The sequence below is a fragment of the Chrysemys picta genome, chromosome 18 (genome assembly GCF_011386835.1).
Source record: "Chrysemys picta bellii isolate R12L10 chromosome 18, ASM1138683v2, whole genome shotgun sequence".
Taxonomy (NCBI): Eukaryota; Metazoa; Chordata; order Testudines; family Emydidae; genus Chrysemys; species Chrysemys picta.
This window is the reverse complement of record NC_088808.1, coordinates 4,099,724-4,125,351: the sequence shown is the minus strand read 5'-3', so window position 1 is coordinate 4,125,351 and position 25,628 is coordinate 4,099,724. Positions and strand designations below refer to the sequence as shown.

At 45.5% G+C, this 25,628-nt stretch overlaps 1 protein-coding gene and 1 long non-coding RNA gene across 22 annotated transcripts in view; both read right to left on the bottom strand.

The window, feature by feature from the left end:
• ZNF618 (zinc finger protein 618) overlaps nucleotides 1-25,628 on the bottom strand; it is a 279,775-nt gene that overhangs the window by 145,723 nt on the left and 108,424 nt on the right. For all 21 annotated transcript variants that reach the window (XM_042843453.2, XM_042843452.2, XM_008173821.4 and 18 more), the window contains exon 2: nucleotides 791-834. In XM_042843453.2, coding sequence (XP_042699387.1) covers nucleotides 791-834 — 44 coding nt within the window. The remainder of the gene's footprint in view (nucleotides 1-790; nucleotides 835-25,628) is intronic.
• Nucleotides 13,794-24,755, bottom strand: LOC135976458 (uncharacterized). The gene is made up of 2 exons (XR_010593572.1): nucleotides 15,273-24,755; nucleotides 13,794-14,375 (listed from the first exon to the last, which is right to left on the bottom strand). It is a non-coding gene; the product is annotated as an uncharacterized LOC135976458 (long non-coding RNA).

The window sequence follows — 25,628 nt, the reverse complement described above, 5'->3', positions numbered from 1 at the left end:
CTGGCTCTCACCACAGAGGCAGAATTTAGTCCTTGAACCATAGAGGGCTGTACTGGGTCTAGGCAGAAACCCACAATGCCACAATTCCAGCTCTGCTTGGAGCAGCAGCGATCGCCAACACAAGAGCCTTGCCGTGGGGGGCCTAACACTGCTTCTGGCTGCACAGGAGAAAGTACTCAGCCCCCACCCACCTGAGCAGAGGATTGTTTGTGCGCGCCAGGAGCTGCAGAGGCTGGGCTTCCCCTTGCCCTGACCACTGAGAGGCTGCAGTGGCAGTCACCTCCTTGTCCCCTGCCACCTGAGATGCACTGCAGCCAGCAGCTGGGTTGCCTCACTTTTGGAAGGGACACCTAGCACAGGGCCCTGTGGTGGTGGCCACTCTCTTCCTGAGTAGCAGCAGGGTGGCTTGCAGCCCAGAGTCATGGCAGTGAGAGCCCTCCCCTGCCCAAAACAAGAAAGGGCCTAGTCTCCTCTCATAGCAGACATGGGGCCACCAACTTACTACCTCTGCAGGAGACTGCCTGCAGACTCAGGCAGACGCCCCTGCACTGGTTACACTCAGGGCAAGCTGTTCCTTACAGACATGAAGACTAGAAACTTTGAGTGACTCTAGGAGCCAGGGCCCTAGAAACAGGCCTATGGTTCCTATGCTTTAATCAGGCTCCTGCCCCATACCTTGCTCTGTGGCTATCATCTCTGGCTCCTACTCCAGAGATTGGCACTGCACAAAGACAGAATTGCCAAGACTATTCACATCACAGCCAGAGGTGAGAGAAATACGGCCACATACCTGCTTGAAGAGCTTCTCTTCCCAGTACTGCTGCTCTCATCAGCCTAGAGAACAAGAGACAAAGAAGAGCTGGTTAGGGTCAGACAGAGCAGAGATTCACACTTTGTAACTTTTCCCAATAATAACAAGATAATATTTTGCACTGATAGTCTCTCGCTTTGTCCATCCTGCAGGCTGCCCTCCCACCCCCAACTTTTCAGTCTCCTTTCTTCTGGATGAAAACGGGAGTTGAGTGAGGGGCAATGGATGATAGAAATTATTATTTGTACTTTGGAAATGCCAGCGGCCACAATCAGAAAGCAGTTCCCCTTCCTGCTGGGTGCTGTGTAGACACATTAGATTGCCAGTTCACTGGGGCAGGGACCATCTCTCTATCCGGCATTCGTACAGAACCTAGCACACTGGGGTCCTGGCCCATGACTTGGCTCATAAGTGCTAGGATGATGATAAATAATAACAATTGTCATTAGGACACCACAGTCGTGGCCACTGAAATGTCTATAGTTTTAGGCCCCAATCCTGCAAAAACGTATGTACATGCTTAACTTTTGAATTTGGTGGGACTGCTTGTGAGCTTAAAGCTAACCGTGTGCGTAAGTCTTTGTCAGATCAAGGCCTCATTTATGGCAGAGCTCAACAAGTGAGATAAGATGGTGGTGAAGCCGAGGGTTATGGCAATAAGGCCGTGCAGTAACGTGGGCAAGCTCTGCATACAACTCACTGATTCCAAACAGCTGAAAAGTGTTGGGGAGGGGGCTTTAAAAAAACGTTATCTCCAACTGCTCCCCAAGCCAGCTCTCACGAGTTGGCTGATTTCTTGCAGCTCATCACAGCAGAGGTGGCTTCTGAGACGGGATGGGGAGAAGAGGGAAGCAGTTTTGTGGGATCAGTTCAGGGAGGCACTCCATGTGTGAGGGTCAGCATGGAGGAAGTGCAGAGGTGGTCATTGGAGGAACGGCCAAACAGGATAACACATGAAAAGGAGGTTTGGGCCCTAAACTGTGGTAAGTCATGAGCTGAGCACCGAACCCTATGGTGACAAGCAGTGAGATCAGCCCCCTCCCAGTTATCAGCACCAGAGTTTCTTTGGATCATTTTAAAGCTGTGTTCATCTCTCCTGCAAAGCCCATTTCTCAGAGTGGGGCAATTTTGGAGCATGTGGTGTGGGTCCAACAGATATAACAATGACCCAAACTCTTACGCACTTTCTGGAAAAATACAAATATAAATAACCAGCTAAATGGCAAACTGCACTGTTTTATGTTGAGCTGGGGCCTCCAATAAAAAGCAGCAGCAGATTCATTCCCGCCAGTCTGAGACAGCGCCAGTTACAATACTGGATCCTTCAAATGCGAGAGCAAAGGGAAAGGCTGGTTTCATTTCCTGTAACTGGGACCAGCTGAAGGGTCTGTCCAAGAAAATAAAGCTTCATTGTCGGGGCGATGAGAATGCCAGAGTTCCCAAACAGAGCGAGAGGATCACTTCAGTAGATCCTTTGGTTTGGTGACTCGTTCGGTCTTTCCTGTGCTCTCCCTGCACTGAGAACTGCAGCCACTGGCAGGTGGGCGAATGCCCGGTGTGGGGGTGATGCAGGGTCCCAAGACCAGCACCACCATAGCCTTTGCACCGGTGGGATTTGCCTGGCAGCACATAATTCAGTGGCCTTCTGTGTGAAGGGGGACAAGAGATCCTCCAGATGGAGGGTGGGACAGCACGTTTCTACATTGCAACTGTCCAAGTAGGTGAAAATTTGGGCCTCAGCAGGACCATGTCCCTTTAACACACTATGGGAGAGACCTGAAGACGTACACTTTGGTCAAAGCTCCCACGGGACGGCACAACCATGGGCTCTGAAAACAGCACTCATTGTAGTGTTTGACTAGGGACATTTTGTGTCATTTATTTATTATGTAGCATCTGAGCACTTGAAGACACTAATGAGTCTCATCCTCACCCTACCACTGCACAGGTGAGAAGTAGTAGTATCCCTCTTGTACAGATGAGGAACTAATAAGTCACAGAGAGATTGTGACTTGTCCAAGACACACAAGATGTCTGTGGCAGAGCCAGCTCTCCTGTCTCCCTGTCAATCAATCTGCACAACTCTCCTGTGCATCAGGCACTCTATGAGCCCCATTCACAGATGAGGACGCTGAGACCACAAGTATAAGTGACCTGGCCAAAGCCACAGAGGCAGTCACAGCGCCAGAGCTGAGTTAGAACCTGGGAGACATGAGTCTCGGTCCTGTGCTTAGACCACTCGAGCCCTCCGCCCCCAGACAAACCATCCCCTACCAGTTAGTCTGTAGAAAGTGTGACCTCTGGATCTCCAGATTCAGTTAGAAGACTGGTTTTGTTGTTTTCTAAACAAACCTGGCTCACTCGGTAATTGGAAAGGGTCAAGCTCCCTCCCCGCACTCATAATTTATTTCTGAATTGTCTAATGCGTGACCTTTTCATTGCTAGATCTGTGTTCTCAGGAAGCGGCTACTCTTTTTAACTCTTAAAGCTGCTAGGCACTGTGCCTCTTCCCCCATCCGCTGATGAGAGGTTTCCTTGGAAAGACAATATTATTCCAATCTCAGAAATTTTATTTCTGAATTTGTGCAAATATAAGTTATAAGACATTAACTGCATTTCACATTTTGTGCAAATGGCAGAAACAGGCAATTCATGTGCAGCAAGATGGGGGCTAGCCAAGGATTTTGATAAAATAAACCCTTTTTTAATTTAAATGCTAATGCACTGAATTAAAATTTAATAACTGAGGAAATTGAAAAGCCGAGCAGGAATATTGGAAATAAATCCAAGCAGAAACAGCTGAAATTAAAAATTCTAGAGAGTGGGAGGATAGCAGCTAAGCTGTCTCATATGATTACATTTTTTTTTCTTTCCAGAACGAAGGGTGGAAAAAATCCTATCCGTGGCCGGCTGTAGGGCTGTAAATCGAGAGTGCTGTGATTTATTGCTCAATTTTCCTGAGGGAAAAGGGCTTTCTTTAATGCTGAAATATTTCATAAATTTCAAGCCAGCATAAATTCTTCATTTAAAAGTTGAAGAGGTCACATTTAGTGCACTGGTGCAATTCTGAAATCTTAAAGGAATAGCAAACCAAAATTGCAATTTTATTTATTTTTAAATTCTTAATGTGAAATTTTGTTAGTGGAGATTTATCTCAGTTATTAAAAGCAGAGGCATTTCTGGGGTTCTGATGGCTGGAGCAGTCTACTAGAAATGAAGTGATAAAGATTTAATTCAATTATAAACCAGCCTTTTTTTTTTTTTTTTTTTTCTTTTAAAGTCACTTGAGGAATTTCTGGTAAAAAAATTTCCTCCCTCCATTGCCTGGGAAAAGCCAGAAGGGAGGAGTTGACAATGTTATTGCTTCTGTTAGATCTCCAATCTTTTGTGAACACTGATATGTTCATTTGTTATACAGCTGTTCAGCTACAGAAAGGCTGTCAGAGCTCCCATAATTCAAAGCAATCAATCAAAAATTAATGATTTGTCATGCTTACACAATGGAAAAAAAGGCTGCATGGGAGCCTGCAACTGGTAGATTGCTCAAATCTTCAGGGCATTTTCTAGAAGATTACATCCATGCCTAAAAAGGAGTCTTAATATGCAGCAGGGAACTGTGAGAGGTGCTAGGGCATTGCAGCCATCTAAAGCACCCAATAGAGAGGGGACAATACATTCTTCCATTTGTCTGAAAAGCTTAATTTAAAACATGTCCTCACAAAGGACACTATACTCTCCAGTCCTGGATCAAAGAGAGGTGTCGGGCGTACCTTTAATTAAAAGTCCAGATTTAAAACTGTTTACTGAAGGTAAAGTTTGCCTGGACAAGCACTCAAAAGTCAAGAAATGCAAAAGCTAAAGCTGACCACACAACCTTAACTCTGCCCCCTTGGGCATATGTATTACAGAACCTCCTTGTACCAACGTAACTACTGTTCAAAAATTAAAAGGCACTGATCCTGGAAACACTTACACATAAGGGGGGACATGAGAGCAGTCTTCAAATACTTGAAAGGCTGCCATAAAAAAAGATGGAGAAAAGTGGTTCTCTCTTGCCACAGAGGGCAGAACAAGAGGCAATGGGTTCAAACTACGGCACAGCAGATGTAGATGAAATCTCAGGAAAAACTTTCTAGCTGTAAGAACAGTAGGACAATGGAACACACTGGCGAGGGAGGTTATGGAAGCTCCTTCACGGGAGGTTTTCAAAAGGAGGCTGGAGCCATCTGCCTTTGGTGGTTTAAACACAACACATCCTGCCTCTTGGTAGGGGGTTAGACTAGGTGACCTTTGTGGGTCCTTCTAACCCTATGATTCTATCAATAACTTTAAGCGAACCGAAGTCCCACTGCACTCACTGGGACTGGTCACGTGTATAAAGTGGGCATAAGCGTTTGCAGGTTTGGGGCCCAACACAGGATTAAAAAAAAAAAATCATTATCTTAGGCCCCAAATCTGCAAAACTGTACACATATGCTACAGAACTGCAAGTTCTCTCACTGAAATGAAGGGATTACTGTGTAATGTCAAGTACATGCACAAATCTCTTCAGGACTGGTGCCCTATGTATATATATAGTATGTAAGAAAATAGGTACATGTATAGTAATATCTATTGTTTTTCTTAAACACTTACACTAGAGAGCTCATCATCATAATGCCAGAATATAGCTTTAGTGATATACTTCTTTTATAAAAAATACATTTTCCCGTTAAACAGTATGCATTAGAATTATTTTGCCACTACACATAAGCAAGTATTTACCCCCTTTGGACACCAATATACCTTTCAAAAAGCTGTTGCTAAGGGAAATACCCTTATAGAGTTGTACTAGGAATGTGGATATTCTAATATTTCATGGGTTTTTTTGTTATGCCCGTGTGTTACTTTCTTCAAACTTAATGCAGACATTACTTTGCAAAGAATCATGCATGTAATTCATTTACAGTCCTTTTTATATTTGTATTTAGAACTGAGTGAATAATTCACAATAAATACATTACTTGATTACTTTAACCTTTCTGTTTCTGGTGCATTACTGCAAGAACGCAGAGGCACTTCTGGCCAGAATATGCTTGCGTGCAAATTTAAAATTTAATCTTCACAGATATTTCAGTGGAACTACTTGTATAACTAAAGTTAAACACATTCATAAGTGCTTGGGCTTATATTGCATACAGACAAGAGAGAAAAAGGAGGAAGGCCTATTGTTGCACAATACAATTGTATTAATTATTTATTCATTTAATTTTATTGACATTCCTTTTCTGTTTGTGTGGTTTAGACCTTGCTTACTCGTGTATTTTGTACTTTAACCCTTACAGAGGTTTTTTTTAATCCTGTTTTACTTTTTGTGTCCTTTTCATGACTAATATTCATGGACTCTCCTTTCTTCCCTGACCTCACTGGTGCACACTAACAAAACACAAGACAGATATCGAAGGTTATAGAAAGATCTTTGTGTAATCTGAGAAATAGTACATGACCATGCACTCAAAGTCTATCATAATCACATACGCAGAGTAGAACCTGAGAATTACGAACACCTCGGGAATGGAGGTTATTCGTAACTCTGAACAAAATAGTTGTTCTTTCAAAAGTTTACAACTGAACATTGACTAGCTTTGAAACTTTACTATGCAGAAGAAAATTGCTTCTTTCCCTCAATTTTCTTAGTAGTTTACGTTTAGCACAGTACTGTACTCGCCTTTTTTTTTTTTTTTTTGGTCTCTGCTGCTGCCTGATGGTGTATTTCCAGTTCCAAATGAGGCGTGTGATTGACTGGTCAGTTCGTAACTCTGGTGTTCATAACTCTGAGGTTCTACTGTACCATGCAACCTTAACTTTAGCATTTTCTGTCTTTTGAGGGCCTCCCTGCAGAGCCTTACATCCCAATCCTTCGTTGTGTAGCCTGCAAGCAGACTGTGTACCCGCACAGAGTCCCACTAACGTCAATGGGGCCCCACCATGGGGGGCTGCGCTAGTGGGGCTCTAATGTTCTCAAGGGTTTCTATGGAATTTTAGAATCGCTTCTCTTTTTTTAAAAAAAGAAACACAACTGATGAACTAAAATGGATTTTTCAAAAAAGCAAAACCAGAAAGCAAGGGCTTTAATCTAGAAAGTTTACTGGTTCTTCTCAAACAAAGATGCTACCTGGAGATGAGTTCCTACTTAAGACAGTGTCTCTCAGGTGATCCACTTTGTTTAATATGGAGAAAATTGCCCTAATGGCATATTACATCCCACTGACAAGCTGCTGCTGATGAAAACCCCCCAAACTGGACTTCTTTACTGAGATTCCATTCTAACCTAAACACTAAGCCAAGTCTGAAGAATATTAATCTTGGAGTTTTAAATTTATGACAGTTTAAATTAGCACTTTATCATGAAAGGTATCTTGCTTTACAACAATAAATCAGAAATCTTCAACTCAGTATGCCTGGTGATACATTTTCAAATATTTGTAATTATTGGACAAAAGTTTTCCACAGCTTGGCTCTCGCAGGGGGGAGGCGCGCCTCAGGGCGGAGGGGGGAGCTGCCGCGGGGGGGGGGGGGGGGGGGGCTCAGGGTGAGGGGGGAGCTGCCATGCGGGGGGGACGCCTTAGGGCCGAGAGCTGCCACAGGGCTTGGGGGGGGGCGCAAGGTGGAAGTTTCGCCTAGGGCGCGAAACATCCTTCCACCCTCCCTGGGTAGGGGCTAGAGCCCTGAGCAGATACAAAATTTGTATCTGCATCCAATCCACTATCTGCAAACATGGTCCACGGATGCAGATATAAAGCAGATATCCTCAGATTTGCAGGGCTCTAGATATAAAATTTGGATCTGCATCCATCCATGATCCAAACGTGGTCCATGGATACGCACAGATTTGCAGGGCTCTAGTAGGGCCATCTTTTGCTTGGATAGTACCTAGCACAATGGGGCCTGGGTCAAGGACTATGGCTTCTAAGCACAATGGTAATATAAATAATAAACACAGGAGGAAATAGCAGGTATCTTTTGCAATCTGGGGTAAAATTTTCAGAAGTAACTAAGGGCCAGAATTCAAAGGCATTTAGGCACCTAACTCCCATTGAAATCAGTGGCAGTTAGGCACCTAAATACCTTTGAAAATCTGGCCCTAAATGACACCAGAACCTAAGTTCCATTTTCAGAAGTGACTTAGGCACTAGGACTCTACGGGTACATCCACACTGCAAAGAAAAACCCGCAGCACTGAGTCTCAGAGCCTGGGACAACTGACTCGGGCTCATGGGGCTTGGTAGACACTCAGGCGCAGGCTGGAGCCTGGATGACAAGGTCCCTTCCCGCCCCCTCGCTGGGTTCAGAGTGGGGGCTCCAGCCTGAGCTGGAATGTCTACACTGGCATTTTTAGCCCTGTCGCCCAAGCCAGTTGACCCAGGCTCTGAGACTCAGCACCGCGAGTTTTTCTTTGCAGTGTCGACATACCCTTAGTCTCACTAAAAACCACCCGTGAAATTTGACACTGAACATCTTATCTCATGGCTCTAGTTAGTACAAACGGGGCCTGCTACACAACACATGGGGAAAGGACTAAAGCGAGAGCCACTTGTGTTTCATTCATGCCCCATTAGACAGAAAAGAACAATTCTGAACATCACATACGCAATGTACACCCTCAATGTATCAGTGTCTCACTGCACATCAACCTGCATCTACAAACGTTGCTCTATTATTCTGAAAAATATCAGGAGAAGTTTTTAAAAAACACAATTCCCCATCAGAACCCCCCACAAGAGACTCTGAAGTAAACGGGCAGGTCTAACAGTTTTCAACATTATGAAGTGGGGGCGGGGGGTTGACATCCTCCAGCACTCCCCAGGGAATTTTGTGCCACCTTTTCACTTTAATTTATTACTAATCGCTCTAAAGGGGCTGCCTCTGCCTCCAGCCCAATCCCCGGTTCTGCATCTTGCTGTGGGTTTTATTCCTTCATCCAGATGACCAAATCAGGGCATCAGCAGCGGTAGAAAGGAAATAAACCTATGACTGACTGTTGTGAGGCCAAAGGTTGTTAAGAGGAGTCAGTCTACTACTGAATGGCTTTCTGCTGCCCCACATTGGCCTGTCTAACTACTGGGGACAGGGGACTGTCCTCTCCTGTTCTCTAGAGCTGCCTGTCCTTTTCCTTCAGCCTTTTCCCCCAGTGACCTATTTATTACTGAGGGTCCTTCTTCTGTTCCGCTGAGCGTGTCTGAGGAGACTCACAGAAGATGAGGCTCACACAGAGAGGGAGCGGGCCCGGGACAGACAGCAGGTGTCAGAGTTCCATCTCTCATGCTAAGGCACCCCATGCCTCCTGCCACAGTCAGAGGATGGGCAAGGTAGAGAACCAGGGATAGGAAGCTGTAACCAAAGAAGAACCATTACTGGACAGAATGAAAGCTGATGGCAGAACTCCTATAAGGGTGTCAGATTCACTCCCATGCGTTCTATTACAACTCCAGCACTAGGTGTCAGGGACACTGGGCCCCACCATGAATGCCTCATTGGGGTTAAGCTATGCAGAGGCTAACAGGAGGCTGGAAACTATTTATCTATTACATCTAAAAAAAAACGACATTAAAGAATGTTACGGTTGCAAAGTCAAGCACTCCAAAGTTAGAAATACTAGACTCAAGCTTGCTCAGGCAGACTTTATTTGCCCCCATCCATAGGCATTATGGTACAGTCTGTAATTACACAATCACATACTATTTTTCCACAGCAACTGAAAACAGGGTCTTAAATGGAAAATGTCAAGCAACCTGAACTATAATCATTCCTACCTGAGCCACTTGTAATTAATAACTTCAGGGCAACAAGACATTGCAGAAAGTACTCTTGTTTAAAGACACCGACAGTTTCCCAATTCATTTTCATTAAAAAACAAAACCACATCCAAACAACCCCCAGCATTAAAAAGCATCTCCAGAACGTAAGAATTCATATCTGTACCCATGCCCCTCTTTCGGCCCTCGTTCCCCTTTTGTCAGCCATGGAGACAGAACACCTATCAAGGAGAACACTCCCAACTCTCTCAAACGCTGCATGTCACAAGCATGGCCTAAATCACCTGTGCAAATGCAACTGCCGTATTGTTATCCCAGCCCACCTGAAAGCTGGTGATATCCATCACTCACTAGAGAAGGAAATGACAGGAATGTTCTGTGCGGGTCTTGAGCTGCTTTAACCCACCCAGCTCCACAGGCTTCAATGGAGCTCCACTGATGTATTGGCCATCAGCGTCATTCAGTATGCCAGTGTCATCCAGCTCCGACGGGCCCAGAGCACAATGTACACAAGATAAATGATCACAGCTGAGTCTCTTCATTCTCCTTCCCTTAAACCTTATACCAGAACTTCAGCTGTGAACTGCAGCCTCAACAAGCCTGTGAACACCTCTCATGGATTTCCCTTGATATAAGTATAAATATCTTTCAAACGAGGTCTGCAATTCTTCCCCCACCTTAGGGTCCCTGCCTCCAGTCAAAAAAATACCATAGAAAAGGGAAATCTGAAAACGTGAGACCACTGCCTTAGATATTCCCTGAGAGATTCCAGCTCCTGTGTGACCCTCAGGACAGCCAAGCAGCCTATGGAACCAGTGTCATCCCTTTTCATTTTACACTCACAAGGGCTCCTTTAAAATTCCCCTCAGTATACATGCCAGTCCACTAATCATGCAGTAACTGCTCATAATGTTATTACAATCCTTGCTTGTGATCATTCTGCCATTAAGATAAGTTAGTGCTGACCTCTCCCTTATGGGGGCACATTGACAAGAGGCAGTTGGAGGATTCTAGTGGGCAGCCTTTCAAATATTAATTACAAAGTCAATGTGAATATATGGGGAATCCGTCCTCTCTACTAAACTTGTTCTCTTGCCACTGAAGCAAACAGAGAATGTTTCAGGCAGTCAGATCGTTGCTGCTTTCTGAGGCAATGAGAAAAACTCTACATTAAAAAATAACCCACCATGATGAAAATAAAAGGGACTGAAAAAAGAAGAATCTCATCTCTGCCAAGGAAAGGGGCAGAGCCCCATTCTAATCCAGGGACAAGCTTTCAGAACAAGGGGGGAATGAACACTTGGCAATGATGGTGAAGGTACAAATCAGAAAAATATTAGGGAAAAACAGAAGCCATGAAACCCCATCCAACAGCAGAATTGGGCCATCACAATTTCAGGCGTGGAGATAAGGAAATCTATAGCACCTCCTAATGGAAAACTACTGTGTAGAAATAAACTCACGCTGCTATCCACTCACAGTCCTCCCTCTAACCCACGGCTAACTAACGGATCATCCCTGTGATTAGCATAATAATTAGATCTATTGGAAATAAAACAGTGGCTGCTGGTTTATGATTATTTTTTAATTACCAATTCCTGTCCTGCATTGGGACAGTCTCTCCCTGCTGAGAGGGACAGCTTCCAACCATCTTCATTCCTGGTGGCCTCTCATCGTAACAAGTTGGGGACTGTCAACACCATCCATTAAATTCCTCCATAAAGCAGCATCTGCTGCATCACTACAAAACGTACACATTAAACACCCTTTAGAATCGCATGGGCTGATCTTTAGTGCAAAACAGCAGAGCAATACAGGGCTACAGTTGTTCCTGGGGATATGTTATTAAAACCCAGGAACAGCACAGAAAGGCTCATTTTAACATTTAGATCTCAGATGTTCATAGGGAACTGTCAAGGTGACTTTAATCCAAAGTGATACATCTGTCTCCAACCCCTACATGTGTAGTACACTGAATATTTTTACACTTAATGTCGCACTTGGCAATTCTCCAGCAGTGTGTACATTTGCATGTACAATCCGTGCTTGTTTGCACACACATATTGTCTATTAAATGGCTACATCACCTATTTGAATACATAAATCCAATTTACACATGCAAATAAAGCCCTATTTGAGTAGGCATCTGTCATAAAAGTAAATCAGCGGCCATAAACCAAGCTTCAGGATTGCAAAACAATATCAGCTCCGTCAGTGTGATTCTGCATCCGGCCTGGCATGCAGGCTTCACAGGGAAGGAGCGAAGGGTTTAAGATGCCCAAAGCCTGCTCTGTTATGTCGCAGTACACTAATGGGCCTGACCTGCACACCCAGCCTTCCAGGACAGATGAAAAGCCAAAGACATGGAATTCTTACTATGCTCAAACCAGAAAATCCAAACCATTCGCAGTCTCTTATCAGAAATTGTTAAGATTGTGAGGGACGGTTAGGCCTCGTGTCACGTAGGGCTATGTCCATGCTACAAAGTTTGGCTGACGCAAATTATGTCGGCATACGGCTGGCGAGGTTTGTGTCGGTGCCACGCGTACGCACCAGGGACACTTGTGTCAGTGTAGCACTGGAATAAAGCCTAGTGTGCCAGGGGTAAGTATCCCCGTGTGCCTCGCACCGCTGTCCTTCGCAATCTCCTAAAGGGGCATTTTCGCAGTACACTGTGGCATAGGATCAAGTCACCTAGGGATTTCTCTCAGAGTTAGGGGGTCAAGTTCTTATCATGCCACCTTCTACATCCCACAATACAATTCATAGCCCAATTTTTGCACCTGTGAGGCGCTTTTCAGAGTCTGAAGCATGGAGCCTGCCGAGCCGAGCACAGTTCTTTTGTGCTTTGCTAATCCAGCATGCATGATTCTCCACTATTTGCACCATTTGAGGCAGTACGGCTATGATCGGGATTGTGATGAGGAGCATATGGAGATGTTTGAGCACAATAACTGGAGGCTTATGGACACAGTGAACAATAATGCCAGGCTGCTGCTGGCTTTCCTGGAGCAGCTCCACGTGGTGGTGCACCATTTCTGGGCCCAAGAAATGAACACCAATTGGTGGGATTGCATCATAATGCAGGCTTGGGACAACGAGGAGGGGCTGCAAAACTTTCAGATGTGAAAGGCCACATTCCTGCCCTCCAATGCAGAGACACCAGAATCAGACCGGCATCAACAGTGGAGAAGTGAGCGGCGATCACACTACCGAAATTTGCAAAACCAAATTGCTACCAACCAGTCAGTTCAAAAACATTTTGGATTTGGAAAATCCACAACGGGAGCTGTTGTGATGGTGGAAGGCCATTAAACGTCGCCTGCTACACAGGGCTGTGACTCTTGGCAACGTACAGGAAATAGTGGATGGATTTGGGGTTCCCAAATTGCAGTGGAGCAATAGATGGCGCACACATCCCTATTTTGGCACCAGCCCACCTGGCCACAGAGCACATCAACAGGAAGGGGCACTTTTCTATGCTTAGCCAAGCTTTAGCGGATCACTAGAAATGCTTCACTGACATCAGAGTGGGTTCTGTAAGAGACGCCGTAGGATGCTCGCATTTAAAAAAAAAAAAGGCTGCAAGCAGAGACATTTTTCCCCGACCAGTAGATTATCATTGGTGATGTTTAAAAGCCAACAGTGATTCTGGGGGATGCAGCCTACCCCTGAGGGGTAGCCAAATGCTAGCCACCTCAGCAGTGCCAAGGAAAGAATCAACTACCAGCCCAACAGGTGCAAAATGGCTGTTGAATATGCTTTAGATAGTTTGACGGGATGCTGGGATTGTTTATTCCCTATATTGGATCTCACTGAGAAAAAACATCCCAATGGTTATAGCTGCATGTTATGTACTACATAATACCTGTGAGGGAAGGGTGAGGAAAGCATGGACAGACAAGGTAGACCATCTGTCTGCTGTATCTGAACAGCCAGACACAAGGGCTACTAGAAGAGCCAACCATGGAGCTATGCAGTTGAGGGAGGCTTTAAAGGAGCCTGTTAACAGTGGGTAACCGTAGAGATCTCTGTTATGTACAAGAAATAGCATCTGTCTTGTGTACTGTAGAATATATATTGCTATGGACTCTAATACTTGGTGTAAATTTACAAATGTGGTTGGGTCTTTGCCTCCCATTATGGATTCTGCAATGTGTGGTGTGAGTTAATAAAGATACTCTGACTTTCCAAAAATAGGGCTTTATTGTGTGCAAATCAGCAGTTATTAAAATTAAAGTGTAAACATACACATAAAGGTTACAAAATAAACTTTTACCAACACTATTAAGGGTGAACACAGCTTACAATCCCAAGTGAAAGCAGAAGAAAACATTTATGTCCATGCAATACAGTCCGTTGTGGCAACATTCCCTCCACTCCCTCCCCAATCTGTAGTTTTCACAGGTCAGTATATATGCAGCTACGGTTCCCCTTGCTGATGCCACCATGGAGTGGTAGGGGTAAGGATGTAGACGGCGGAGCCACATGGAATGTTGAGGGTGAAAGGAACAGTGACCACTGAGTTCTCCATGGGAGGCAAAGGCTTCTGAATCTGGGATCTTTGGACTTGTAGATCAACCTTGGTCTGCAACGTTTTCGTTTGTTGCCTGCCCAAAACTGTCAGGTCCTGGTACATTTCCCTCCAGGCCCTTTGATCACAGTGTGAGGCAACTGTGGCACAGAGGATCCCCTCACGGGACATATCCTCCTTAGTCGTCTTCTTTCTCATGATCAGGGTGAACCCCTCAAGGCCACCATGTCAGAAGCTGCTGATATAAACAGACAGATGCACCATTAGATTTACAGTCACAATGGAAAGAGAAAGAAAAGTCTCAAAACTCCCTTATTTCCACTAATACTCTTAATAAGAAACACTTATTGACAGTAGCTTTGGAGCATCTCTCTACAGCACTGCTCTCCAGTTCCACGCCTGGTGAGTGCGACCTGGCCGGAAGGAGAGAGGATGACCTGTTGCAGGTAGCTATAGAGTTGGCCCCCTCTCTAGGCACAAGGCAGTGGTACTGCATATCGGTGCTATTTTCCACAGGCAGTGGGGATTTGGGCTAATATCTCAATCCTGAGAGTAACAAAGGCCTGGAGAACACAGCTACTACTGGCACCCCCAAAGCCACTTGGGCCCATATGCCGCTAGCCTGTTTGCTGCAATGGTGCCTGCCGAATTCATCATGGAATGGCATGGGAAAGTGTCCTACCACAGAGGAAGAATCCCTAGAAACCTTTTGGAGAGGATTGCAGAGCACCCCCATGAAAGTTTCATCAAGATCATGCAAGAGGATAAAAGAGACATCCCTGTTCTCATAAAGGGAGTACTTGGCATCTAATCCAGATCCCCCCCATCTAATCCAGAAATGAAAAATGGATGCTGATTTTACTGGCGTACTGGAACTGGTCTGATGTGCATTGTGTAACCAGACTGCTATACCACCTTTTTTAGAAACGATTCCCTAACCTTTTATCTTCTAACATTGTACCGGTAAAACAATGAAAAGCAGAGAGCTGTCTTAACTTGCGAATGAGCCTGGCACCATTTTTAAATGCGGAACAAAGGCGGGAGGAAGGGGAATGGGGAAGGAGATGAGGTTTGAGGGAAAGGAAAAGTTTTTTCAAAAGCATTTTAAGGAATAATTCAGGTACACACTTACCCGACCTCCCTTCCCCTTTGTCCGTGGGCTGGACTCCAGTCGCCTGCTGAGGCATTTCAAACAGTTCCTGGCTTGCAGCACGCTTACAGTCCCCCAAAATGTCTCCCGCTCCTCCTCCCTGCTGCTCATGGCAGGGGATCCGTTTGGGGCTTCTCCAAGGGATCCAAAGTGATCTGTGGGGTGAGGGTGGGTCTCTGCCAGGCAGTTTGTTGTAAAAGCAGCAGATCTGTGGGGCAGCACCAGATCTATAGTTGCCCTCCCTGGTTTTGCGGTATCCTTTGTGAAGTTCCTTCACTTTCACATCGCCTGCTTCTGACTCCGGTCATGTCCCTTTGCCTGCATCTCCCATGCAAGCTGCTTGCAAATGTCAACGTTTCTATGGTGGGCTTTCCTCTTCTCCACACAGGCCCAGGCGATCCAATACTTCCTACCTACTCCAGGCAAGAGCATGTCTAGTAGCGTTCTGAGATGTGGATCTGGCATGATCGGATGCACACAACAAAGGTGAATTGGTAGGTGTGCTAAGTGTGTTCACCAAGGTGGGTAATCAGGAAAAAGCATTTCAAAAGCATAAGGGGTGGGAGGGCTTAAAGAGGGGAGTGGGCTTCTGGTTTCTGTGACCCCTGGGCAGTGGAGTTCCAAACTGTGAACAGAGCACTGTTAATGGGAGATGGGAATTGTGGGACAGGTGCTGGAGGACTGTGAGGGTTGACACAAGTAATGCAATGTCTATATTTATGCTGTGTCAACCTAAGTAGGTCGACTGTGGGTCTGCACTGCTCGGGGAGGTAATGTCACTGTAATGGGCCACCCACATCAACCAGAGACAAATCTGAGTATAGACACATGCAAACACAGAGGGATGCAAATAGACTTATGTTGAGTTTACTTTGTATTGTAGACCAGACCTAGATCTTGAAGCAGAAAGTCCCAGGCCACCAGGCTGCAGAGACAAGTTTCTCAGTGCATGCCAGCCACTTATGCTCTCCATTGATCCCACTAGGGATGTGATTAGAAAAGTTGCCAAACTCATCTTCATTAAGTCTAGAGGCCTATGTGGAGTGGGGTATCTTAGGTGCATACAGGACTTTGTTTCCTGGGAGCCCAGCAAGCCCATTTTGATTACCACCATTCCTTTTACAAACAAACCTTCTGCTAGATCAGATCTGCCTCACAAGATCATGAGGACATCTTGTGCAACTGATCTACCTGTGTGTACCCAGAGTTCAAACTGCTGGCTGCACCCCTGGGAAAGATGTACTAAAGGAAAATTTCTCTCTCTTACTATACGTTTGTGCAACACTCAACACAATGGAGCCCTGATCTCACTGAGGTCTCTAGGAGCTTCTGTAATACAAATAAATAATAATAAAGAAACCGACCAGGAGATTGATGTAACGAAACAGTCTAAAGGAGAGACACACCAGAATGCACTGGAAAACCTGGGCTGGGAATATTTTTCCATAAACTCACTTCCTTTGACTAACCCAGGGAATATCTCCATGCCAAATTTAAACTTTCTTTGTATTGGCTTAAGGGTATTTTTCTTTGAACTGTTTTTTACTATTGAAAACAGCTGAACCATTTTTGCTCACGCTTTCCCAAAAATTTTAGTCTCGAGCTGAGACCAGGCTTGACAAATTTCAGCATAAAAGGTGAAAGTTTGAGAAAATTATAAGCAGAGCTAATAAAAATCATGATTTAAAAAACCCTAAAAATCTATTTATTATTTAAATCAATTTTTTTTATTTGCTTGGTGCTGATTATTTACTTTCTTCCCGTTTTATAGTCTTAATTTGCTAATATGGATGTTTTCTACTTACGTTCTTTAGTTCATTTCCTAATTGTTAGTAGAATTTCAGCTATCTATGTTGAAAATGACAAGTGTAAGGCTTTATTAACACCCTTAGGATGAGGCAAATACAAACATAAAATTAATAAGCAAATAATATTGGCACTTTATTTGTAACCAACATCACCTTCCAATACTTTGAACTTCCACAAGTGAAAAAGTTGAAATGCTTCAACCACGCTACACTCCTCCACCACAATTTGCAGCTTGAAGTCAATGGGACTTGCCCTCCTAAGTCATTTAGGTGTTTCTGACACAGCTACTTTTAGAAGTCTAAATATGGATTTAGGAGCCTAACTTTAGGCTCCTATTTTTGAAGATTTTGGCTTATCCAGACACAAAAAATTCAAAATAACTTTGTTAATGTATTGAATGTTTAAATGAACTTTCATCCTCAGAACTGAAGCAATTTTGTTTTGAATATGCCAAAGATTTTATGCCACTAACAGAAAAGATCTTAATCAAAATGAAATTTTAGTCTCTGGTGCTGCAAACACTTATGCACATGCAGTTGCGTTGAAGTCAATGGGCCATCTTGTGACTACTTTTATGTACTTGTTTAAATGTTGGTGGCATGAGGACTTCCAATTTTCAATGTTTTGTTTTTTGCCTTTAGCAGTTTTGTGACATTCAAGTGAGATACCGGACCAGACGTAGCATTTTAGAAAAAACAGGATTTAGAATATAGTTCATAACAAATTTTAATCTAAAGTCACAAGCGCTGGTTTCCAACTTTCTCTGGGGGTGCTTAACGCCCGGCCCCACTTAGCCCCAGGCCCCACACCCACTCCACTCTTTCCCCCAAGCTCCCATCCTGCCTCTCCCCTTCCTGCCCCCTTCTCCACCCTATTCTGCCCCCTCCTCACTCCTCCCCCCTCCGTGCCTCCTGCACGCCGTGGAACAGTGTGGGCAGGAGGCATGGGGGGGGGAGGAGGGGAGAGAGTTTGGCTGCTGGTGAGTGCTAAGCACCCGCTAATTTTTTTCATGGGTGTTCCAGCCCTGGAGCATCCACGGTGTCAGCACCTATGTCTAAAATTAAATAGCACAAATGGTCAAATTAGTTTTAGAAAGCCTCAACCTGATTTAAATCAATGTGGTCTTTTTTAAGTCATGAGATTTAAATCATGAATTAAATCAGTGATTTAAATGGCCTTAATTTAAATTGTTCCCCCTTGGTTATATAAGCAACAGAAAAAGGCAAAATGTATTCTTTTCGGTCTCATGCTGCTCTTCCTAGTTTCTGAAAGAGAAGTGCAATAAAACTTCACATGGAGAATTTTGAATAAATAAATAAGTCCATTATCAACTACTTCCTCACACATGATCAAAGCAGGCAAACCACATGACCAAGCCATAGAGCAGAATTACCTGACTCAAGCAGTAACAATAGACGGTTCGAGTTTTATAGTGAAACAAATGTTATTAACGACTAAGATACAACAAATGGCATTTTTACAGAGGGAATGTATGTGGATGGAAACATAGTTAATTTTTAAAATTACTTTTAACTTGGGGGGGGGAAGGAAAGTCACATGATTGTATTTCACAAATAATCCCATTTCTCTGGGTTTCCAGCTTCACTGGAAACTTCAGGGAAGACTGCCTATGACAGGATTTAAACAAAAATATTTCCCAGCTGATAAAACAAACGTATCCAACGAGCTATAAATGCATGAGAAAAATTTAAATAAGGGCTTGTCTATATGCAAATTGTACCTAAAGGTCTATTCGAATAGGAAATCACACCTCCAGCTCTAGTGTAGACATCCTCTTAGGAAGAATGCTGGATAGCTACTGAAGCACTGTACCAGTGACCTGGTGTGACATTACACATTTTGAACTCAACTACTACTATTGATGGGCTGTAAAAAAAACCAACCCTTCCCTCCACTGAGCCAGTCTTACCTCTTCTGGAGCTTGCTGCAAGACCCACTTTTTCATGTAGGCATTTTCCTAATGGGTGAGTGGGCCTTGCCTGGCTCCTGAATGCTGAGGACACTCGGCTCTCTATTTCTGTTTTATCAGACCCATAGAGTGCAGTTCACTAGATTTCCCAGTCTCTGGCTGAGACTGAAGATTGGATGAGAGCCACCTGGCTGAGACCCAGACTAGATAAAGTTGTTGGACTGTAGCAAGCAACCGGAGGAGATGGCAGAGGTGGTATCTATTCCCCACAATTTTTGTAACTCAAGTTTTCTAGCTGGGGTTTCTGATGGATCCTCCCAGGCTTCAGCTACTGTGGCCAGGAGTGTTAATCTCTATCTATAGAGACACCAATGGGTGCTGAGGTAATATCTTTGTCTGGACAAGTTGCTGTCGGGGAGAGAGAGAGAGAGAGAGAGAAGCTTTCGAGTTTACACAGAGCACTTCTTCAGGTCTGGACCCCGGGAAAGCTCAAAAGCTTGTTTCTTTCCGCTGCAGAAACTGGTCCAATGAAAGATACCTCCCCCATCTTGTCTCTCTAATTTTCTGGACCCAGCATGACTACAACAACACTGGTCTATCTATGACCAGTAAGGAGGCTGCAATCTCTTCTTTTTAATCCTGACCTCACCAGTTATCCAGGCCTTGTCACCTCCAGACCAGATTACAACAATGCTCTGTACTTGGGGATGACACTTGGAGATCAATGAGGAAATTCGACAAGTGCAGAATGTAGCTGCCTGCTTACTTCATGGTGTTATTTGCATGAAGCACAGAACACTCATACCCTATAGAGTTCAGACTTCCAAAAGGTTTCCAATACATTTCCAGATGCAGTTCAAGTGGGTGGGTTTTACTTTTAAAGCCCTCCATACAGTGGTGAGCTGGAGCCAGTTCGCGGGAACCGGTTGTTAAATTTAGAAGCCCTTTTAGAACCAGTTGTCCCACACGGGACAACTGGTTCTAAAAGGGCTTTTAAATTTAACAACCGGGCAGCTCTCTGCCCCGCCCCCGGCCCCAGCTCACCTCCGCCTGCTCCCCTGAACGCTCAACCCCTCTTCTCCTCTCCCTCCCCTGCTTCCCACAAATCAGCTGTTCGGCGGGAAGCCTGGGAGGGCTGAGAAGCAAGCAGTGGCTTCGCGTAGGTGAGCTGGGGGGGTGAGGGGGTGTGAGGAGAGTTCCAGGGAGGCGCTGCGCGACGGCGCAGCCCGGTCGAGCGGCTCCGACCAAGGCTGAGCGGCTCCGACCAAGGCTGAGTGCCGACCTGCTCCAGCCCCATCCCCGGCCGACCGGCTCCAGCCCCCCGGCCGACCTGCTCCAGCCCGGCCCAGGCCCCGGCTCCGGCCCAGCGGCCCCGGCCCCATCCCTGGGCGACCGGGCCGGCCGGCCGACTGGCTCCAGCCCGGCCCCGGGGCCCCAGCTGACCTGCTCCAGCCCAGCCCAGGCCCCGGCCGAGTGGCTCCGGCCCGGCCGAGCGGCGAGGCTGTAGCACCACCAGCCACTTCCAGGCAGCACGGTAAGGGAGCAGAGAGGGGGGTGTTGGATAGAGGGCAGGATGGTGGGGGGCGTGGATAGGGGTCGGGGTGGTCAGAGGGCAGGGAACAGGGGGAATTGAATGGGGGCAAGGGTCCCGGGGGGCAGTCAGGAAGGAGCAGGGGTTGGATGGGGTGGTGAGAGGCAGTCGGGGCAGGGGTTCCGGGGGCAGTCAGGGGACAGAGGAGGGGTTGGATGGGGCGGCGGGGGGCAGTCAGGGGACAGGGAAGAGGGGGTGGATGAGGCAGGTGTCCCGGGGGGGGGGGGGGGGGGCGGACCACGACCCCTTTGTGGGGTGAGGAGGAAACCAGTTGTTAAGATTTTGGCAGCTCATTGCTGCCTTCATAAAGTTCACCTCTTTAACCTAGCGCTTTCCTTATGTGATATCATGACTGTTGAGATGCACTGCACACTTTAAGCCGACAATCAGTAGGATGTGTGTGTTTGTGTGCTGGGAGTAGGGCCCTTTCAGCTGACAGCCCTCAACTTAGGAATGTGTTCCAACCCCTTCTGTCCTGATTATAGCTAACTGAATCCATGATCTAGCACGACGCACCAGTAATTTCATCCGAGACAAAAGCAAAAAATCCCAGTGAAAACCATCGGACTCTTGGTAAAAGCAGCCTGGGCTCAGAAAGTTGGTCACCCCTGTTGTGATAATCGGGCCTATAAATTTACCCTAATTGTGAGCTCAACTGTAAGATGCGAATGAAAGTTCATAAAATGTCACAATCACCTAGAACTGATGGCAAAAGGTGCAAAAGCAAGACAGAAAGAGTGAATTAGTTCAAGAGTGAAAAAAGGCCTCCTGATATAATCAAGGACTATGGTAAGATTATGTCTCGTAAACAAGAAAAGTGTGGGACTGGAAATCGATAAACCAAAATTGGTGTTTTGGAAATTATGCCTAATTGGTGAACAAAAATAACGAGATAGCCGGCCATTCCGCCCATCACTCCTGTTTGGGATCTTTACAGTAAGATTTTTTGGGAAGGAAATTAGAAGACAAAGCAGCTGTCTGCCAGCCACCACTGCAACGAGCTTCACCATCTTGGCTGTCAACCCAACCATCTCCTGAGACCCCAGGATCCACTGTTATCATTGGGCCTTTGTCATCCTGATCCTAAGAGATAACCAGACCAGACCAGGCCACAGAGAGGGACCCAGATAATATTGCCACTTCCACCAGCTTTGGCTAAATCCCTACCACCACCTGGGATGTGAGATTTCATCTTCCAACACCCCCTTCCCCTTGTGTCCATTCCCTTCCCCCACCTTATTTCTTCTCTTTCCTATCCCTCTACTGTCGCCTTCTGTCTAAAAAGAGTCTGGCTTAGCTGGCCAAGACTACATTTTGCAACACTGCTGGGAGGCTGTGCCCAGAAATGCAGCGAAAAGCAATGCTCTGAACAGCTTGATGCTGGTACAAGTCACCAGGTCTCAGACTGGGTGGTACGATCACGTGCCATGCCTGTGTTTTTCCAGAAGTAGGGCTGCAAGTCAGAGTCAATCACAGAGACAGAAGCTGCATTTTCTCTCTTTTCTGTTCTTCTCTCTCCCCTTTTGTGTGTGTTTGCCTTGTTTTGTCTTCTAGGAAACGGAATCGGACTTTAACAATAACAGAAAAACAGCATCTCCAGCCCATCTCCACTAACCTCTCTCTTCTTCAAAAGGCCAGTTATTGACATCTTTGATACTATTGGAGAGATTGTCAAACAAGGGTGGTTTTCCTTCTTAAAAGCTGTCTCCAGTCAAAGGGAAAGGGAACAATGGAAAATAAAAGCCTTATTTAACACTTTACATTTCAAATGCTTTAGGTGTGTTTCTTTCTTCTGTATCTTTAAAAGAAATTAAAAGGATTTTTAATGGATTTTACCATGGGACTATATGGGCTATGTCTCTGTATGCCATACCCCAAACCTTGTTAACACTGTTTAATGTTGGAAAGTGATAGGGTCACGTTAATACCTTTGACTCCTTGGGCCCATATATTCCATCTAAAGTAATAAAACATCACCTGGAGCAGATCCACTGACCAGAACTTCATGGAACAGTCATAAACTACTTCCTGGAGGAAAACTTCACAGAACTAGAACTTTGATTGCTCTTTAAATCTGTGGAGAACACACCATGCAGTGCAGAGCAGCTACCTCAATTCATGCCAGACGTGACTGCGTTTCAGTGGTGAGCCACACAATCCCTATGTCAATTTGTATTTCTAAAAAGGTTGGAAAGTGCTTTGGGGTCCTCCATAACTAACACCCCACTATAGAAACACACAATATTTCTGTTGTTTAGTTTAAATCAGAAGTAGATAATGAAAAAGTAAGCATTTGACAAACATGAAAATCCAAAGCAGGAAACTTATATCTAGAGTTAAAAACCTACATGGTTTGAGAAATTATCCACTGTGTGGATGCACGTTAGACCACAATTAAATTACCAGGTGAGCAGGGGACTGGACTAGATGACCTCCTGAGATCTCTTCCAACCCTGATATTCTATGATTCTATGTCTTCCTCTCTCGGCAGCTCTGGCATCACAGGACTAAATAAGATGTAGTCACAATGCAAAAAGGTAACTGGCAGATGGAAAAACAAAATAAGTGAGAATTTGTGTGACACTCCCCACAGAGCTACGAAGCCTGGAGATACAAGGGTAAGCAAACGTGTGAGAATCATTAAATATTTTGTACATTGATAGCATTGCAAGGAGTGTAGAAGGGAAAAAAATGTGATTTGCTTTACAGCCTCTAAGTTCAAAGGTAGGCAACACAAGGAAGCACAATACCCCTTGGCTACTGAAGCATACGAGAACACAGAACCACTTGCCAAACAAGGGAGTACAGTATGTCTGCAGAGGTTTCCACGTTAAAGGAGTCTTCTTGTCTTAAAGAGTTTAGAAATGGGCTAACAGAGAGAAACTAAACAAACCTTTAACAATGGAAGTTTAACTAGAGGATATTGCTTTCTTGTTCTCTTTTTGTTGGCTGGTTTTATCAATAGTGTGGAATGATGGTAGTTTTAATTTGGAAAGAGAAAAGACAGTCACTAAACAGAGCTCCACAGATGAAGATGTGGGAGGCGAGGCACATAAAGCAGGACTCCCCCCGCCAAAAAAACCTTAAAAAGGCACAATAATTACAGCGGAAAGAATATGGTCTAAGAAAGACTACCAACAAGGAAAAAAAACGAAGGAAAAAGAAAAGGTTGGGGGGAAAAAAGACAGACAGACAAAGTAGAAATCTTAGAAATTCTTATTGCAAAATAACTCCTGGCCAGCCAACCGCAAACACTATAAATATCACAAGATCAACTCTCCAAGTAGATATAAATAAACAAAAAAACCTCCGAGATTTAAAAACAAAAAAACTCAGAGGCTCTCTGACAGCAAGGAAGGATGGATTTGCCTGTTTCCTTCAGAGCTGATGTCATTTGAAAAATGAAGGAACAGCAAAAAGAAAAAATGTTACTAGCTAAATTTTAAATCTGCTGTCACTCTCAAGAAATCTGAAACAATTCTGCTGGTCTATTTTTTCCTCCTTATTTCTAAATGCATGTGCATGAACACAGATCTTTGCTGCTCAGCTCTTTCTGTTGCCGATTCTCCATATGCAGCTATAACCTGTGTTTGTGACCTCACGATCATCTCCCCTGCAGCTAACCGTGATTCATCAATACAGCTGGGTGACATTTTTCGGATGAATACTTTATTCACAGAAAAATGCAGTTTGGGTCCACCACAACCCGTAATAAATTGTTCCAGTGGATAATTACCTTCACTGTTAAGAAACTGAACCTTATTCATCGTCTGAATTTGTCTAGCTTCAAGGCTGAAGGATGGGTTCCCCAGAAACTCCATATTTCTCTACTGTGGCCCAGATGGAGCGGAGTTTCCCTGGAGACCTAAATGTGGGCTCTGAGGGGATGGGGGCTGTTATGGAAGTGGCCGCAGTGGGAGGGAGATGGGCCCAAAGGCCCCTCACTGCACTCTCTGCGACCTGCAGGGAAGCAGAAGGGAAGGAGGCAGCTGAGCTTCCCAGTCAGAGGCACGGCTGCTGGTGTGAGCAATCCCACCTAGATCGGGTTGGGCAGGAAACTGCTCTCTGCCACAGAGCCGGGGAGCTCCTGAGTGAGACACTTGCTAGCAGCGTGGGAGGTGGGGGGGGGGGGGGGGGGGGGTGAAGGCAGGGCCGGCTCCAGGCACCAGCTTCTCAAGCAGGTGCTTGGGGAGGCCGCTCCGGAGGGGGGCGGCACGTCCAGGTATTCGGCGGCAATTCGACGGACGGTCCCTCATTCCGCCTGGGAGCAAAGGACCTCCCGCCGAATTGCCGCCGCAGATCGCGATTGCGGCTTTTTTGTTTTGTTTTGTTTTGGCTGCTTGGGGCGGCCAAAACCCTAGAGCTGGCCCTGGGTGCAGGAGAGACAAACCCTTCCTTTGCCTCGGCAGGGGCGCCAGCTGCTGCAAGCACCGCATCACGGGAGTGGAGCTGAGGGGACAATCTCCCCAAAAATCCAGTGCAGCCTTGGGGCACAGCTGGAAATTAGACAGACATATTGTTGAACCAAACTACTAGTCTGAAAACTTCAAATACGGTCTGGAATTTCCCTCCGCAAAGCTCTGCAACAGGGAGGGCTGGCAGAGACACTGGCCACATGGGCGGCAGATAAAACTGGAGGGAACTTCAAGGGGACAAGGCATTCACCCGTTGCCAGGGCCTGGCAGGTCTGGTGCTGCCCTCAAACTGCAAACAGCACGATGTACCCATTATAACAGATCTACGGACCTTAGCAGGAAGATTAAATCAGTCCACGGGCTTTTTATTCCTCTGGATCTGCTGCTGGAAGAGGTGGCCCAGCAGTGACTTAGAATCATAGAGTATCAGGGTTGGAAGGGACCTCAGGAGGTCATCTAGTCCAACTCCCTGCTCAAAGCAGGGCCAACTAAATCATCCCAGCCAGGGCTTTGTCTAGCCTGACCTTAAAAACGTCTAAGGAAGGAGATTCCAACACCTCCCTAGGTAACCCATTCCAGTGCTTCACCACCCT